Here is a 15883-nt window from a genome sequence, read left to right as displayed (position 1 = left end):
TATATATATATATATATATATATATATATATATATATATATATATATATATATATAGTATCGCTTTTCTGTATGTGTGTCTGTATGTCTGAGATAACGCTCGTTGTACTACATACATATAATAGTCATTTCGATTCGACATACATATGTATGTGCGTCCCAGCTAAACCACTGCCAAAACGTATATACGAATACAATAACAAAGGAAAAAAACATCTATATATACTATTTGCTAGCAATTTTTCCTCTTGGAAAAGGATTTACCGCTATCTATTGAAAATTTATTCAATTAATTAATTTTTCTATTGGTGTTTTATATTGTTTACATGTATGTAGGTAGGTAGTTTTTACCTTTTTTCATATTAAAAAATTAAATATAAGTATTGAATTAAATATATTTAAAAGGTATCTACTTGAAAAAAATTCGACCACATGGGGATCGAACACATGACCGACGAAAGATTTCTTTTATTTATTTTTTATTAAATAACTTAATATCTTCTGCTTAATAACTTAATGCTTCTAACTAAATATGAGAGTTTCTAAATACTATTTTTTGAAAGCTGATCTTTTTCTCCACCTAAAAAATTTGTAACTACGAAGATGATGGTGATTTTAAAAACAATTTAATTGAGGGGTTCATTTGAGTAATTACGACATGCATCAATTATGTATAATAGATAGTCAAGTCCATAGTTTTTAAAGTACATATACTGCGCTATTCTATTTTTTACGAACGAACATCATCATCGTCACCACCAGCCCCTCCCACGTTTCCATAATAATTCTATTCCTGCACACATTTGGCCATTGTCGACTCCACTAATGCGGTTAGTGCGCTACCCATATTTGGGTCACAAAATGCCACTTTTTTCGTACCCCACGCCAATTTGGGGAGGTGGGGGAGGATTTTCTGTTTCGGGCTAGCGCTCGCGACGGTAACGATCCTCGCGGTATAGTTTCGCCGGATGGGTTCGGGGGTACTCTACCCTCCCCCTGGTACCACCCACCGTAACGGCACCCCCTTTCGAGGGGTAGCGCGAGCGGTTTGGGCGTGCCTAATTGGTTGCCTCCCCCCCCCCCGCAACCGCGCTCCCACCCCAACTCCCACTCTCCACCCCCTGAAGAGGGGGGTGGTAGGGGATCCTCTGGGGGGGTGGCAGGTGCGGCGCGGTGCGTGATCATCGCCACACCATCGCGCACAAATCACCATTCCACGGCATGGCGTTTTCATTTCAAGCTTTCGGGAAAAGGGGATGTTATGTGGGTGGCTTGGGATGGGGGCGAAAAGCGCGGGAAAAAAACCCGGTCCGAAGAGAGGAAAAACTCGCGCTCACACGCCCCCTAGGCGAAAGCTCCGAATTGTTACGCACATACCTAATTAAGCTCGGGTCGTATTATATAAAAATTTGGGGTACCTTTGGTGTGTGTGGGTGTGTGCTCGTGGGCTAAACCCTGTGCCCGTCCGTGAATATTTTTTTAATCGCTTTAACCCCCTATGGCGCTTGTATGAATGTGGAGCACGTTTTGTATGTTTGTTTATGTATATATGTATGTATATACATAGGTGTGCGAACCGACATGATTTTGCTCGTTGTGGACACGCAAGATCAAAAAATTGGGGTATTGTGCCTATTTTTTGACCCTCTATTCGTATATATGTACATACGTATGCATGTATGTATTATCAACAACGATTTTCATTAAAGTTTAGACTAAAATGTTCGATTTTTGGTCTATTTGAATCGTCGTACAAACATTGATGTTGGTGCAATATGAGGTACATGTTCTAGGATTTCTAAAGGTGCGTTTTCGTAGTATGTGGCTTGACAGCACTAAGCTGTTCATGAAATTCTGTATAACTTATAATGAACGTATGTACATTTCTGTGTATATATGTATATATATATATATATATATATATATATATATATATATATATATATATATATATATATATATATATATATGTATATATATATATATATATATATATATATATATATATATACATGTATGTATGATTAAAAAAATGTGCGACACATACACAAAGACTGATATTTTACTAGTATCTACATATTTTAATAAGGCATTCAGATCAAGAACGAATTTAACCTCCGATTTTTCTGTGGTGAGATATTTACAATTGTATTACGTCAAATTGTCCAGATTGCGTGAAATGGATAAAGGTTGCCAATTTGTTGCAACCATTACAATGAAAATCAGATAAATTGGCAAACTCTGATAGGAAAAGATCAACCTGAATTCTCAAACCAAGCCAGTAGCAACCAGTGGGACTTGAACCCGTGACCTCTATGTTCGAAAGCATTATACGCTAACCATTAGTCCGTGCTGCTGGTTATTATTAGTTTAATATAAGGAGAAAAATTGAGAATATCTTGCATCAACAGTCAGCACCAATATATTTTACATATGTACATATATACATACAAAATCCACCCGTGCATACAAAACAACCCCGGGAGGCCCAAATAGAAGAGAGAAGATCAAAATTCACTCAAACATCACCATCTAATTAAAATAATCTCTGGAAAATATCACATTCAGGAATGGCAGGAAAATTTTATGAAGAAGTTGGAAAACTCTTGGAATAGGAGCCATCCGAGGACTGTGAAATTTCATATGTTGCTTACTTTGTACTTATTGTCTACTAATTTGTCGATGGAATAAATTGCCCAACCAATTGTTGATTTTTCTCATAATGAGCTAAAGATTTTAATAATACATACATATATAATTTCATTTTATTTATAAAATCGAGTATCAAAAAGTTCAGGAAATTAAAAATATTGCAAGTTTTAATTGATAATGTACAAAGTCGTGTAACTACTTGGAAAGCAAATTAATTTTTAAATTCTCGTTTGCAAAATTTATTCTTAAAATAAATTAACGAGTCACATGGCAAATATTCTTGCAATTTTCGCACGAAGTTTTCTTACATAGGATTATCGAGGTAATTAATTGCATATTCCTCAGAACAGGTAGTTCACTTTGAAAAGTAAAATAAATTGAAATTTAAAACAGTATTTTCCATTAAACGAATATGGTTTTTCCGCCGTGACATACCTGTAGATACCATACCCTATATTTATATATTTAATATATAATATATAATATTAAAATAATGATGATCTATAATTCAATGATTTGCATGTTAAAGCTATTCAATTTCAATTAATTTATAAAAATATCATTCAAAGTATATACTTTTCGTACATAATGTTATTAAGAAGATTTATATATCGACATATATGTACATAATTATACAAAAACACGCAAAACTCTTCATTACAACATAGTACATACATGAATTGGTACATTTCCCGACGCGCGCATTATTTCAACGTAATTAAGGGGAAAATATGATGTGCGACTTTTCCGAATTTTCTCGGCGAAACATCTCGCACGCGGAAAAGCGAACGCGTCTGTCCTGATTGAAAAGTTTCAAAGTTGAGCAACAGGTGGCCTTGGCGCACTTCCTCTTCGGCCTCATAAAGGAAAATGGGGCGGAAAATTCGCTCGGCGACCCGAAGAATTGGAAACGAGGATTAGAGTGAAAGCCACCCTCTTATTTTCCTTTTTTTTTCCATCCTCACCCACACGTATAATTTTGAACTTTCGTGAATTCCCACGCGTTGATGCTCCGATATTTCATCAAATTGGCATTTTATCAGTCGTCCCGCCTCCGGGCTGTCTATGATACTTTATTATTATTAATGCGAAATCTGAATAGATTTGCAGAAGGTGTTTGAGAGTGCGTAGGCTTTGATCTGGTATTTATTTTTTGCGTCTTTGCGGTCACGCATCGAGATTGCGAAACAATGATCGCCTTAATTGGTTGCCATTTTAAGTCACAAACAACAATGGCCGATGTGTTTGTGTGTAGTTTTTCACTGTCTTCCCCTCTCTTATTCGATGTTTATATTATTTTAGATCGTTATCTCGGTCTTCGTCGTCGTCGTTCGTTTTTTTTCCCATAGGTCGTTTTGAGTCCGAAGGCGTGGTTTTGTGTTTTAATTAATCGCGGTTTTAACCCTTTAAGCGTGGTAATGCTATTGTACTTCGTACTAAAAGTATGATTTTTAGTAGGAAGAGCTGCCAATTGAATATTGGTTGATTTACTCTGTAATAAATATCTGCGTCTTCCTCTTTTTACGACCAACGACATCAATGATGACAAGTAAAATGTTCTATATTAATTCAAAAGAATGTTAATATATTTATTTACTTTTTATTTTTAGCCTTTTTTACTTACCTCTTCTTATTATTATTTAGCCCTTACTTTAAATGTCTTGTATTAAGCCCAGAAATGTGAACTTTATACGTATGTATGTACATATGTATTAGCGCAATCAAATCATTTACCATTCTTTTCGGAAAGTTTGGATTATAATAAAAAATATTGATATAAAAACTAATCTCCTTTAACGTGGATAGGTGAAAAATTCATTCGATAGCTAATTATGAGTATTTCAAAGCAATAAATCAAAATCAATAGAAAAAAACACTTGACTATTGATTCCAATACTCATTTTTGGCACAGCAATACTAGATTTTGAATTTAAGATTGCAAAACTTATAAGTCTGTAAAAATTGTCGCATTTTTTTTAAACGCTTGACCGAATCTCTTAAACGATAACAAGCCAATAAAAATCATTGAATCATAATAAAAATCAATTCAGTAGGTCAAAATTTGGTAAAGATTGATTAGTCTACACAAACTCGTTAAAAATTACATCACATTCTTGACACGTCAGATCAAAACCATGACAGCTAACAGCCCAAACGCGGCTTTCTACCGTCCCTTCACAACTCATTTAAACACTGGTAAAAAAAATTTAATCTTTAATTTCACTAATACGCTTATAAAAACAAGTACGTTGTATATATACTAATAAAACTCCACATTTGACGTATCCGAATTTTCTGTTTTAGCATTTCAATGGTGCATAAATTGAACACAATATTAATTACTATCGATATAATTTCGTTTTAACATATACATACGTACTATTTCAAATTATAATATTGAGAAAATTCGTTGTGTGGCGTCAATAAAGTGTTAAAAAAAGTGCATGTGAAAAAATAAAACATGGCCGTCCTCCTACTAACAAGTGAGCGCTAAATCATGGCGACCGCTCTGCATAATAATAAAAATAATAACACATTTAATTAAAAAGCGCGCTCACTTTTTTTCCCACTCTGTACTCTTTGACTAGAAGAACGCACTACTAATGACTCCCTTGACAGCTCCATCACATCTCAAACTTTTGATATTTATTAATTGATTTTTGATTTTTAAATGCTTTTTATTATTACTAAATTATGTTCACAATACATCTTATATCTATTTTAATAGCTACTGATCTACTGATCATTTTCTATTTTACAATTTAATTTAATTTGTTAGCAATCATAGTATTATATTATTCTAATGTTAATCTACAGCGAAATAGGAAAAAGAGCTCAAAAACCTGTTTACAATTCTTATAAGTCCTCATAATACATCTAATACATAATATTCATTAAAGAATCTCTTAAGTCGATGACCTAAAGCAGTTTGTGTTTAGGTAATCTGTGTTTATACCTGAAGGGTACAGACATTTTGTTGTAATTACCGAGACTATTCACAAGTGTGTTAGTATGTATGGTTATTAGTGATTCTGTCATAGAATCTACTGGTTAGTTTGTCAGTGATGTCTGTAACAAACAGAATATTATATATGGCATGCAGTTTTTTCAAGTTAGTATATATGGGTGTATTATAAATTATTTTTAGGGATTTATTTTGTATTACCTGGAGCTCGGAAAGGTTAGTATTCGAGGCGTTATTCCATACAGGTGAAGCAATATTTATTAATTTATTTATTTTCAACGCACATTTAGTGCTAATGTGTTACGTTTGAGAAGCACCTGCTCCATTGAGCGAGATAAAATTGCAACTTTTTCTTACGTTGTTAAACCATCATAGGTATCATTTGCACACACACGCGCATTAATACTAAATTTATTCCATACATTCATACATACATATATACATAATTATTCAAAATTGTCGTATCCATTACGCGTGGATGGGGAAGCGTTGGTTGGTTTTTTTGCATTTGCATTTGCACATTTTTTACAATTAATACAGAATGTTGTTCGCGAGGTGGATATATTTAATTGTTGTTTCTTTATATGGATTGAAACGTTTGATTTAATAATATGCTAAGTTGACGTAATATAATTTCTGTTTCCTGTTGAATGTATTAATGCATTTGAGTTATTTGAACTATTTGAATATTTTTTGATTTTTAAGTTCTTTTTATTATTACGAAATTATGTTCACAATACATATTATATCTATTTTAATAGCTACTGATCTACTGATCATTTTCTATTTTACAATTTTAATTTAATTCGGTTAATAATCCTAGTATTATATTATTATAATGTTAATGTACAGCATAATACAGGAAAAAGAGCTGAAAAACCAATATTTGAATATCCAATGTTAAAAACCGACTGTTTTCTTCATCGAAATTGCACACATCGTCACACTGCAATCTCGCATCGACTTTATCTGCGAACGTTGCGACTTAAGTGCCATTTTGGACTTGAGCTTTGAACATACACCAATTATATTATATTGGACGGGGTCAGAAGTCACAGTGGTTTGAGTTTGCACATTCGGCCAGTCGGGTTGGGGTCGACTGACGACGACGGGTCGATAACCAACACGCACTGCACACGCACTACCACCCACCCACCCACCCACCCACAATACCCATCCACCCACCCACCCACAAGCTGCAGGGCAAACCCGCTGCATCACCGCATCGATACTCGGCTTTGCCTCGGATCACTTAAATCATATCTAAACCTCTATAGACGTGAAAATCCTTACGAAAGTTGTAACAAACCGTGCGTACCGCTTCATTCCAACGCGTGTGGTCTTTTCACTAGCTTTGTCTTTTCAAGTCATGAATAGATAGACGTAATAGAGCTCGTATATACGACAGTGGCAGTTGATATGATTGTACCTCATTCTGTTTTTATCTATTGCTGGCGTTGTGCCCGTTGATTTCAACGGGTGGTTTCGAAAAGGAATTGAAACACGAATGAAAATAAAGTTATATGTATTATAATGTATAATGTAAGGTAATTTATAGGCGCACGTAATATTAATCGTAATAAAAGTGGCACATTATACACTTAGCAATCCAACCCGTTTGAAATGATTTATTTATTTATTTATTTTTATTTATTTATTTTTTCTTTTTCATACCAGGAAGGCATTACAGGTAAACCCTAATGCGCCTTCCTGGCCAAATTACAAACTATACAGCATTTTTTATTATATAAGTCGCTAAATTACGAGACACTGACTTAAACTCGACAATTAACGAGACATCTATGAATTGTACATACATTTTTTTTTTATTGTAATATTTACATTAATCATACTCAAATAGTGGTGCCATAGTGGGTAGGAAGGATTTTTAGCCAATTTTTAATCGGGAATCGTTTCAACAATGAAATCAGAGAAAATTGGCAAACTCTGATAGGAAACGATCAACCAGGAGTCACAAATCCTGGTCTGACCAGCAGCATTACAGATATACTCAGAAAAATTCTTTTCAATCGAGGTCAGCTCAAGGGATCGAACTCGGCGCCTCTCAGTGTTAAGCAGAAGCTTAACGACCGAGCTTAACGACTGATGAATGAATGTGTGTGTGTGTGTGTGTGTGTGTGTGTGTGTGTGTGTGTGTGTGTGTGTGTGTGCCCTGAGGGCTTCGCCCCCCGCGCCACCGACGACTTCAGCGGCCTGGGGGCTTCGCTCCTCACGCACCCGATGCGTAAGTAATTAAAAATCTCAATCGCCTAAGTATCTGTTGAGCCAAACTTCCTTTCGGCAAAAAGTCCGTCGATCAAATGTCCGTTCGGCCAAGCGTTTGTTAGCCTAACATCCGTCGGCTAAGTGTCCATTCGGCCATAAGTCCGCGCATTATTTTATTTTCAACAGACAACAAGATGTAGACATGCATAAAAACAAAGACTAAATATATAATATATATAACATCCGAGTCCAATTACAGATTTTTACAAAGATAATTAAATGAAAAATATAAACAAATGAAAAGGAAAATAATGAAAGCTACAACATGACTAAATAGCACATTGCATTACTAAACTTAAGTATAAAAATATTGGAAAAAGGTTATAAAATAGAATAGAAGAAGAAATGGATCAATCGGTCAATAGACTCTTGATGTTATATTATGCAGTGCGCTTATTATACACATCCATAACTATTTTTATTCAAGACTTTTCTAAAAGTTATACCGTGCATTTGGGCCATTACATCTTTCTGGTCAATATCAATCGCATATTGACTATTTAGTCGCATTTGAACTCGGGATTTCGCACTTGTCCTCACACATACACCGGATTTTTTCTCGGAACATGTCTGTTTACAATTGCAATCACCGCATTAAGGGACCTAGGGTGGTCCCCCGATACCACTAGCTTTGATCATGTCACTGTCAACTTGGCTACACATCCTCCCTTCTCGACCCCCTGGGATGGCGATAGTGGCCAACAGTGCATCGGCTAATGCGGGATTTGGCCCCTATAAGTACATATAATATATATTGCGTATATACCAGACCTACCCTATGCATAGACCTGGGTATCTAAATACATGCATACGTATATAGATAATGTTTCACGTACCCCTGGGAAACGCTGGCCTCGATACCTCGACACGGACAATACACCCGTTCTGCATTGCAAAATTATAACAATACGCACAAACTTCTTGGTTTCTAGAATTGTGAGCAATGAGCGCTCTCTGCGAATGGAAAAATGCCGAGTGGTTGTTTTTTATTAGTGTTTTTTTTTTATATCGATGTGTGTGTAATGATTTTGTTTGTTTTTCGTTTCAGGAGACGTTGAATTCTGACCCATCGGATTTGGACCGGGATGATGATCAGTATTCAGGTATGCACCACCGTTCTGTTGAAAAGCGTTAATTAAATTATTGATCGATGTTGACTCGTTGAATTAATTCGAGTCGTATTGTTAGTTGTTTATTGGTTTTTTGTTCAGAAATTTTGCTCAGAAAATATGTGTAAAAAATTAATATTTTTCCATTAATAACACTGTTCGACACGAAAAATGGTTCAAAGACGAGATACGACTTTTCTTATAGATCTATGCCCAGTGAACACGAATCTGGTAATAAAAAATGTTGATTGGTTCGAGATCCGGAGATATAGTACATATACAAGTTTTTATTTCGCAATTTTACCGATTTAAAATTCAGCACACTTCCAATTAACCCTTTTAAACGAAAACAAAAAATAGTGTGGTCAGAACACTATCCCAATAAACATGTTTCAATAGAAAATACTCAATATAAAATAGTATTAACAGTGGGAAAAAATCCCAAGTGAAAATACGTACTTTTAACTTTTGATTTGAACTTGACGACTACTTAGAGATATTTGAAAGCTGAAAAGTACTACAAATGAAAGATAAAATACCCGACTATAGATTCCAATATTCATTTTGAACAGAAAATTGACAGATTTTGAGACATCGACCGAACAACACCAAGATATAGAAAAACCGCGCGATTTAAAAAGCACATATACATTTCTCCGAATCTCGAGCCAATCAACATTTTTTATTACCAGATTCGTGTTTACTGGGCATAGATCTATAAGAAAAGTCATATCTCGTCTCTGAACCAAAAAAAAAAGTCGTCATTTGTCGAACAGTGTAACCGACATAAAGCCCTTTGAGGAAAATTTGATTGTAAATTTTGCAAATCAAATTGTAAGTCAATATTTTTGAGTCACTTTCCTTTCATCTGTAAACGATATTGTTAATTCAATATACACATAAAAAGTGCATTTCAATGCATTTAAGTTCAAAGTTCGTTTTAGAAATTACTTGGATGATTTATCGCCCGTAGACTTGTAGCGAGAAACTATTTATGTACATATAGATATGCATAGTAGGTAGCAGGTTTTTCAGGGAATAAAAATTATTTTGCATTTGCCGGTTTTTTATTAATTTATTTTGCACTTGCAGGCTTTTCAAGGAATTAATTTGCAATTGAAAAAAATTCTCCGAATTGAATCACTCAACTGAAGTTGTTCGTTTTAAATCGTACATAGTACATAGTAGATAGTAGACCTCTACGATCGATAAATCGTAAAAATGATCGCTACATTTAGGGCCCATCTAATTATAACCAATAAAGAACAATATTCAACTAACAATACACGAAAGGTTAATTTTGCTAGACATTAAAAAAATCGAATATATATATTACATATTTAATATTTTCATAAATTATAACTACAATATCCGAGTCATATTATATTAGAATTTTATTTGTATTTACATTCCAAACATAATCTTTGATTTGATTCAATTATTTTTATTTATTGTTTATACTGATTTCTGGTCCAGGCATGGTTTCTTTTATTTTATGCACAACAGTAAAATGCATAATAGTAAAATTTTATTTTTTAAATGATGGAACAAATCATCCAATGCACAATGCACCTATCGATTGAACAAGTTTAGAACATGCATAATATACATATGTATCATTCTAAACATTCGATATTTTAATCGATGATAATATTTCCGATATTGTCTTTGTTCTGTACACCCCACCCGTTTCTCGCTCATTGCACCCCCCCCCCCCTCCATCCCACCTCATCCCCTTGTCCTCCCTATCTGACCGGAACTTCCGGCTCCCAGCTTTCACGATCTCATCATTATTAATTAGCAGACATGCTCGGCCATATTACGATTATTATTATTTATTATTTAGTTTATGATTCATTTGACATTACGCTTACATTATTTGTCGATGTTGACTTGAGAGTGATTGGGCACACTTGTGTTGTTTCCCCGGCAGGTATTCACATGAAAGACGCTGACAAGCTGAAATTGATGCTTCTTGCTTGGAACATACACACCCAGAGCAGAGGTAAAAAAAAAGACGACAAACAAGTACACGTTCAGTAATAATAATAATAATAATAATGATGATAAGAGAATATTTCGCATTCGGCAAAAACATATTTTTTGGCTTGCATCGTCCAAATTCCAAATTTGACCGGTTCGAATCACACCACGAAGTTCGGTCGACTGTCAAATTTTGCCTTGATACATGGGTGACCGTGAAAAAGTCGAAAATATTCGTTTATCATGCATACATATGAAAAACGGTTAGTATATACATATATCAGTGGCGTGCGGTAAAACTGTCTCTCCCCCCGTCGTACATCCTCACTTAATTTGCGCGAGCAGGATACAACAGGAACAAGAGGAACAGGCTTTTCCTCCCGTATCCTGCACGCGCACATTAAACAAGGCTGTATGACAAAAAGGGAGATCATTTCACCGCATGCCACTGATATATATTGTATATATATGTACATAGTACCGTTTACCATGCACCCTTTTTTTTTGATCTTTCGACTTAAGATCTTTCGATTTTCGATCTTTGCTTTTTCGACCTTTTCACTTTCGGTGCCGTGAGGTAAGCCCCGCTTACATATGTACGTCATGCAAAATGGAGGATAAAGTTGAATTATAATATTATACGTCATTTAATACTATCCGATTTTACATTGCTAAATGTTCTGCTTCACTATGATATGAATGGGTCTACGTGACGAGACAGAATGTTAAACGACAGAAAACGCAAATATCGGAAGGCAAAGATCGAAAATCGAAAGATCTTAAGTCGAAAGAACAAAAAAAAATGGTGCGTGGTAAACGGTACATACTCACTTAATTTGCGCGAGCAGGATACAACAGGAACAAGAGGAACATGCTTTTCCTCCCGTATTCTGCGCGCGCACATTAATACGGAAGGAAAAGCCTGTTCCTCTTGTTCCTGTTGTATCTTGCTCGCGCAAATTAAGTGAGTATGTACCGTTTACCATGCACCATTTTTTTTTGTTCTTTCAACTTAAGATCTTTCGATTTTCGATCTTTGCCTTCCGATTTTTGCGTTCTCTGTCGTTTAACATTCTGTCTCGTCACAGAGACCGGATATGAATATTTGAGTATAGAATTGATTGGTGAAAATAAATGATTTTTTAATTAAATTCAAATAAAATAATAGACCAATCAGAAGTAAGCTCCTCCTCCACATATGTAGATTACTAATTCAATAAACAAAACAAATTTCAAATTATTGTTAAAAAATTAATTTTAATTTTAAAAAATCGACCAATCAGAAGCTAGCTCCGCCTCTCGCTCAAATCTGCGATTGTTTGATTGGTCAATTGAATCGTTCGCATTCCATATATGGACATTTTTGACAGTTGGCCGAAAAGCATTTACTTTACACCCATTATACAACATATTCACACTACCTCACTCACGAACACGACAAAATACAATGCAGCTTGTGAATTTCCACATATTTTTTCCAATTATTTTGTTTTGTTTTCATTTTTTTTTTTTTTTTTGAGGTCCTCTATTTATTTGCCGTGATTTTACTATTATTATGCATGTTTTATTGTTTCGTTGCGTAATATGAGTGTGTATGTGTGTGTAGTTTTATGTTGCACGATTAAAAATCGTACAAATGGTTCAAATTTCAGTTTGTATAGTTTGGATTTTATGTGTTTTTTTCTACTGTTGATTTTAACGTATTAAATTAGTCGCCATTTAATATGTACTTAATATATTGTTATAACTGAAAGTTTTATATTAAATTTTACGTACAAAAAGCTATATCGCGACTGATTTCCGTTAATTGTAGTACAAGATGCGGCAAAAATCCCATGGCAAATTATTTTCGAACAAATTGCATTAAATAATAAATGATAAAACGTACTTATGATTTGGCATTTTACATTATGTACGAAAAATAATGTAAATTTTGCATAATAGTAAATTTGAATCTATGCCCTTTTCGTGGAGTTTTCCATTACCTTTGATATAATTTTAAGGTTTCATTCAAGGCCTTTCTCTACGGTTCCCATCCCACTTAATCTCCATGCGTTTGTAGAAGCCGATTCGATTATTTTATTATGTGTGTTTAGTGCCAACCCTTGACACTACCTCTTGAATATATCACAAACTAACGAAAAATATTGACTTTTTTCAATTTCATTTTGTGAAGAAACCAAAATTAATTTCGAGTTTCATAGCCTTAAATACGAAGAAGCGCGCACTTGTGCGATTATGGCGATGAAGAAATAAATTAAAATTGAAATAGACAGAAAAAGATTATGGTATTTTTTTATATGAGCATTCATCCATGCTGACAACTTTGTGTGTAGTTTTATTATAATGCACTTTTTTCGCATTCGCATATTTACTGTTGGTACTAATGGACAGTTCTAATGTCACAAAATCTTCTCCGCGTATTGACAGTAGTATTTTGCATGAACAAGTTTATAAATTTGATATATTTTGCAACTATGTAAGGTTGTAAAATAAAAAAAATGGAATTTATTAAAAAAAATTGAGTAATAATAGGACTTTTGCCGCACCTTGTATGTATTTATGTACATATATAAATTTAAACGATGAAAAAGTGAAGTGTTTCGAATAGATTGTTGTATTGAAATTGCACATTTGAGTTTTCCCCCATGAACGTCGATGTTTTAGCGGTCGAGTAGGATGTTCCTTGGGTCCTTTGGAAACTAACACCGTCTTGCCTTTTTGATAGCGTTGACCTTTTCGCCTTTTTGATATGCGGACGATAGCCGTTCTCCTGTTCCCCTCATGAATATGTCCGTTGCGTTGCGTTGGCGAGAAGTTGGGGTGGCTAAAGGTCACCGACTGAACCGTTTTGCGCCGCGAAAACCTTAAAATTTCATTTTTTAACCTTTTCGTGTGTCGATGTCGATCTTCGTCAGTGTTTATTAGCCTCCATCGAAGGGTATAATAATCTGCATTAATTACCGATATCGAGTAATGCTTTCTTTGTGTCCGTGCTAATGCATCGACGTGTGTCTGAGACGCTCTACAGGTGTTCATGCGGCGAAAAGGTCAAAAGTTGATTTCACAATGCGTGCCCAGCTATGATTAAATTAATTCACAAACGTTTCAATTCACCCTGTGTGAAATGTCTTAATGTAATATAATTGCTTGAAGAATAAAGTCATTTCACGGTAGTAAATAAAGATCGTACGTTTTTTGGTCACATTGGGTGGGGTAAGAGTACCATTTCAATCCATTTCTAAAGTGAAAATTAACCTTACCGAACTTGTAGACTTGCATATGTACTTACTTGCGAATCAAGACGAATCTTAGAGGTGTTAAAATTTACTTTTCAGTCAGTTAAAATGTGCCCAAACAATTTTTTATGAGAAAAGTGACCGTTTTTTATTTATTTTATGAATTTTTCAGCGTGCCACCAAATTTTTCGTATTGAATTTGGCACCTTATGTACTTTCCATCGTTGATTTGAATGATCATCCTGTTCAAAACCACCAACTTCGTACATCAGTGTTCGCCAAGTGAGCTTTTTTCGGCGTAGTTCAGTTTTCCAGTCTTATGCAACTGTCCATATTTTTTCTATATATGCAGTTAACAGGGGTTTTCAATATAAAATATTATGTGTATTTTAATAAAAATAAACGAACAAATACTATGTATTGTAATAAAATAAATCTATAACAACTTTAATATTATCTCGTCAAATATTTTAAATATTCAAATATCGTTTCCATTTTCTCTTTGTCGGGGTCTGTTTATATCTACTTTTATATTTAGTCTTGCACTTGTGTTTAACGACATTATTCGGCACCTTTGAGAGTATTTTTTTTAAATAAAATAAACATCCCTGCTGGCAGCTAAATACTGTCTAGCTTAGAGAAAAAGTATTTAGTTAACAGCAATTGCATACAAACATAATCTCAATGAATGGTTATATAGCAAGTACTAAAATTCCATAAGTATTCATTGCAATTATTTATTTTCAAAAGATGCGAGAACAAGTACAGAGTTCTTGACTGTTTAGTTGAAAAAAAAAGTGTACGCCCAAAATATAAGCCACGCTCGAATATAGCTCACTTGGCGAACACTGCCGTACATATAATTCCTAGAATGCTAGAATCAAGTTGTCTATACATTATACCTATACATCATAGCTTGTTTTATTTTTCCAATTCCGACATTGTTGCATAGATTGTTTACTATGTATGTATTTAATAAGTAAGGGGATGATTTGACGATTAGAGAGTTGATTTTAAACTCGGTTGTTGACGATCTCAATAATCAACGTTTCGTTCTTGCGTTTTCTAGGTCGCAATGGCGAAGCAATGGACGGCATCAGCAGCGAAACAAACATGGCGGAGTTGTGGGCCTCCTATCACTCGGCCCTGGGACTAGCCGGAAGCAGACCTCCGACGAGAAATTTAAGAGATCAACCGGTGAGTTTTAAGGTCACATCCCAAAGGGTCACACGTTTTGATTAATGAAATAACTCGAGCGCCATCTTGATTATGTGCGCGCCATGAAATGGCGACGCTGTCTTTCTCTCTACCCCGCGCCACCCACTCATGTTTACACATGTCAATAATGTTTATTTTACTGTTTCGTGTGCAGAGTCCCATTTTGCTAGGATCTGTCAGTACGGATCCTGGTGGAGCTCATGACGAGACTTCGTCATCAGCTGGAAATGGAAAAGAAGATGAAGACGCCATGGGTTCGGATGATGAGAGCGACGATAGACTTGATCCTCAACAACACGACCCGGAAAGACTTAAAGCTTTCAATGTAAGTTATAAAAAACATTTTTGGGTGCCATTTTAATACGCGGTGTACCTTAGCATGCGATCTACCTTCGAATCGCAGTCGACTATTTTTTTATTTGTATCGTAGCA

The 15883-nt window shown here is 34.8% G+C and overlaps 1 protein-coding gene across 1 annotated transcript in view; it reads left to right on the top strand.

The window, feature by feature from the left end:
- Window positions 1-15883, top strand: part of LOC143909223 (nucleolar protein 4) — a 287347-nt gene that overhangs the window by 266337 nt on the left and 5127 nt on the right. Inside the window, exons 5-8 of the mRNA XM_077427128.1 lie at window positions 8951-9005; window positions 10945-11016; window positions 15303-15442; window positions 15606-15776. Coding sequence (XP_077283254.1) covers window positions 8951-9005; window positions 10945-11016; window positions 15303-15442; window positions 15606-15776 — 438 coding nt within the window. The remainder of the gene's footprint in view (window positions 1-8950; window positions 9006-10944; window positions 11017-15302; window positions 15443-15605; window positions 15777-15883) is intronic.

Source organism: Arctopsyche grandis, chromosome 3 (assembly GCF_051622035.1).
Source record: "Arctopsyche grandis isolate Sample6627 chromosome 3, ASM5162203v2, whole genome shotgun sequence".
Taxonomy (NCBI): domain Eukaryota; kingdom Metazoa; phylum Arthropoda; class Insecta; order Trichoptera; family Hydropsychidae; genus Arctopsyche; species Arctopsyche grandis.
Note: the sequence above shows the minus strand (reverse complement) of the source record. Positions and strands in the feature narration are given on the sequence as shown.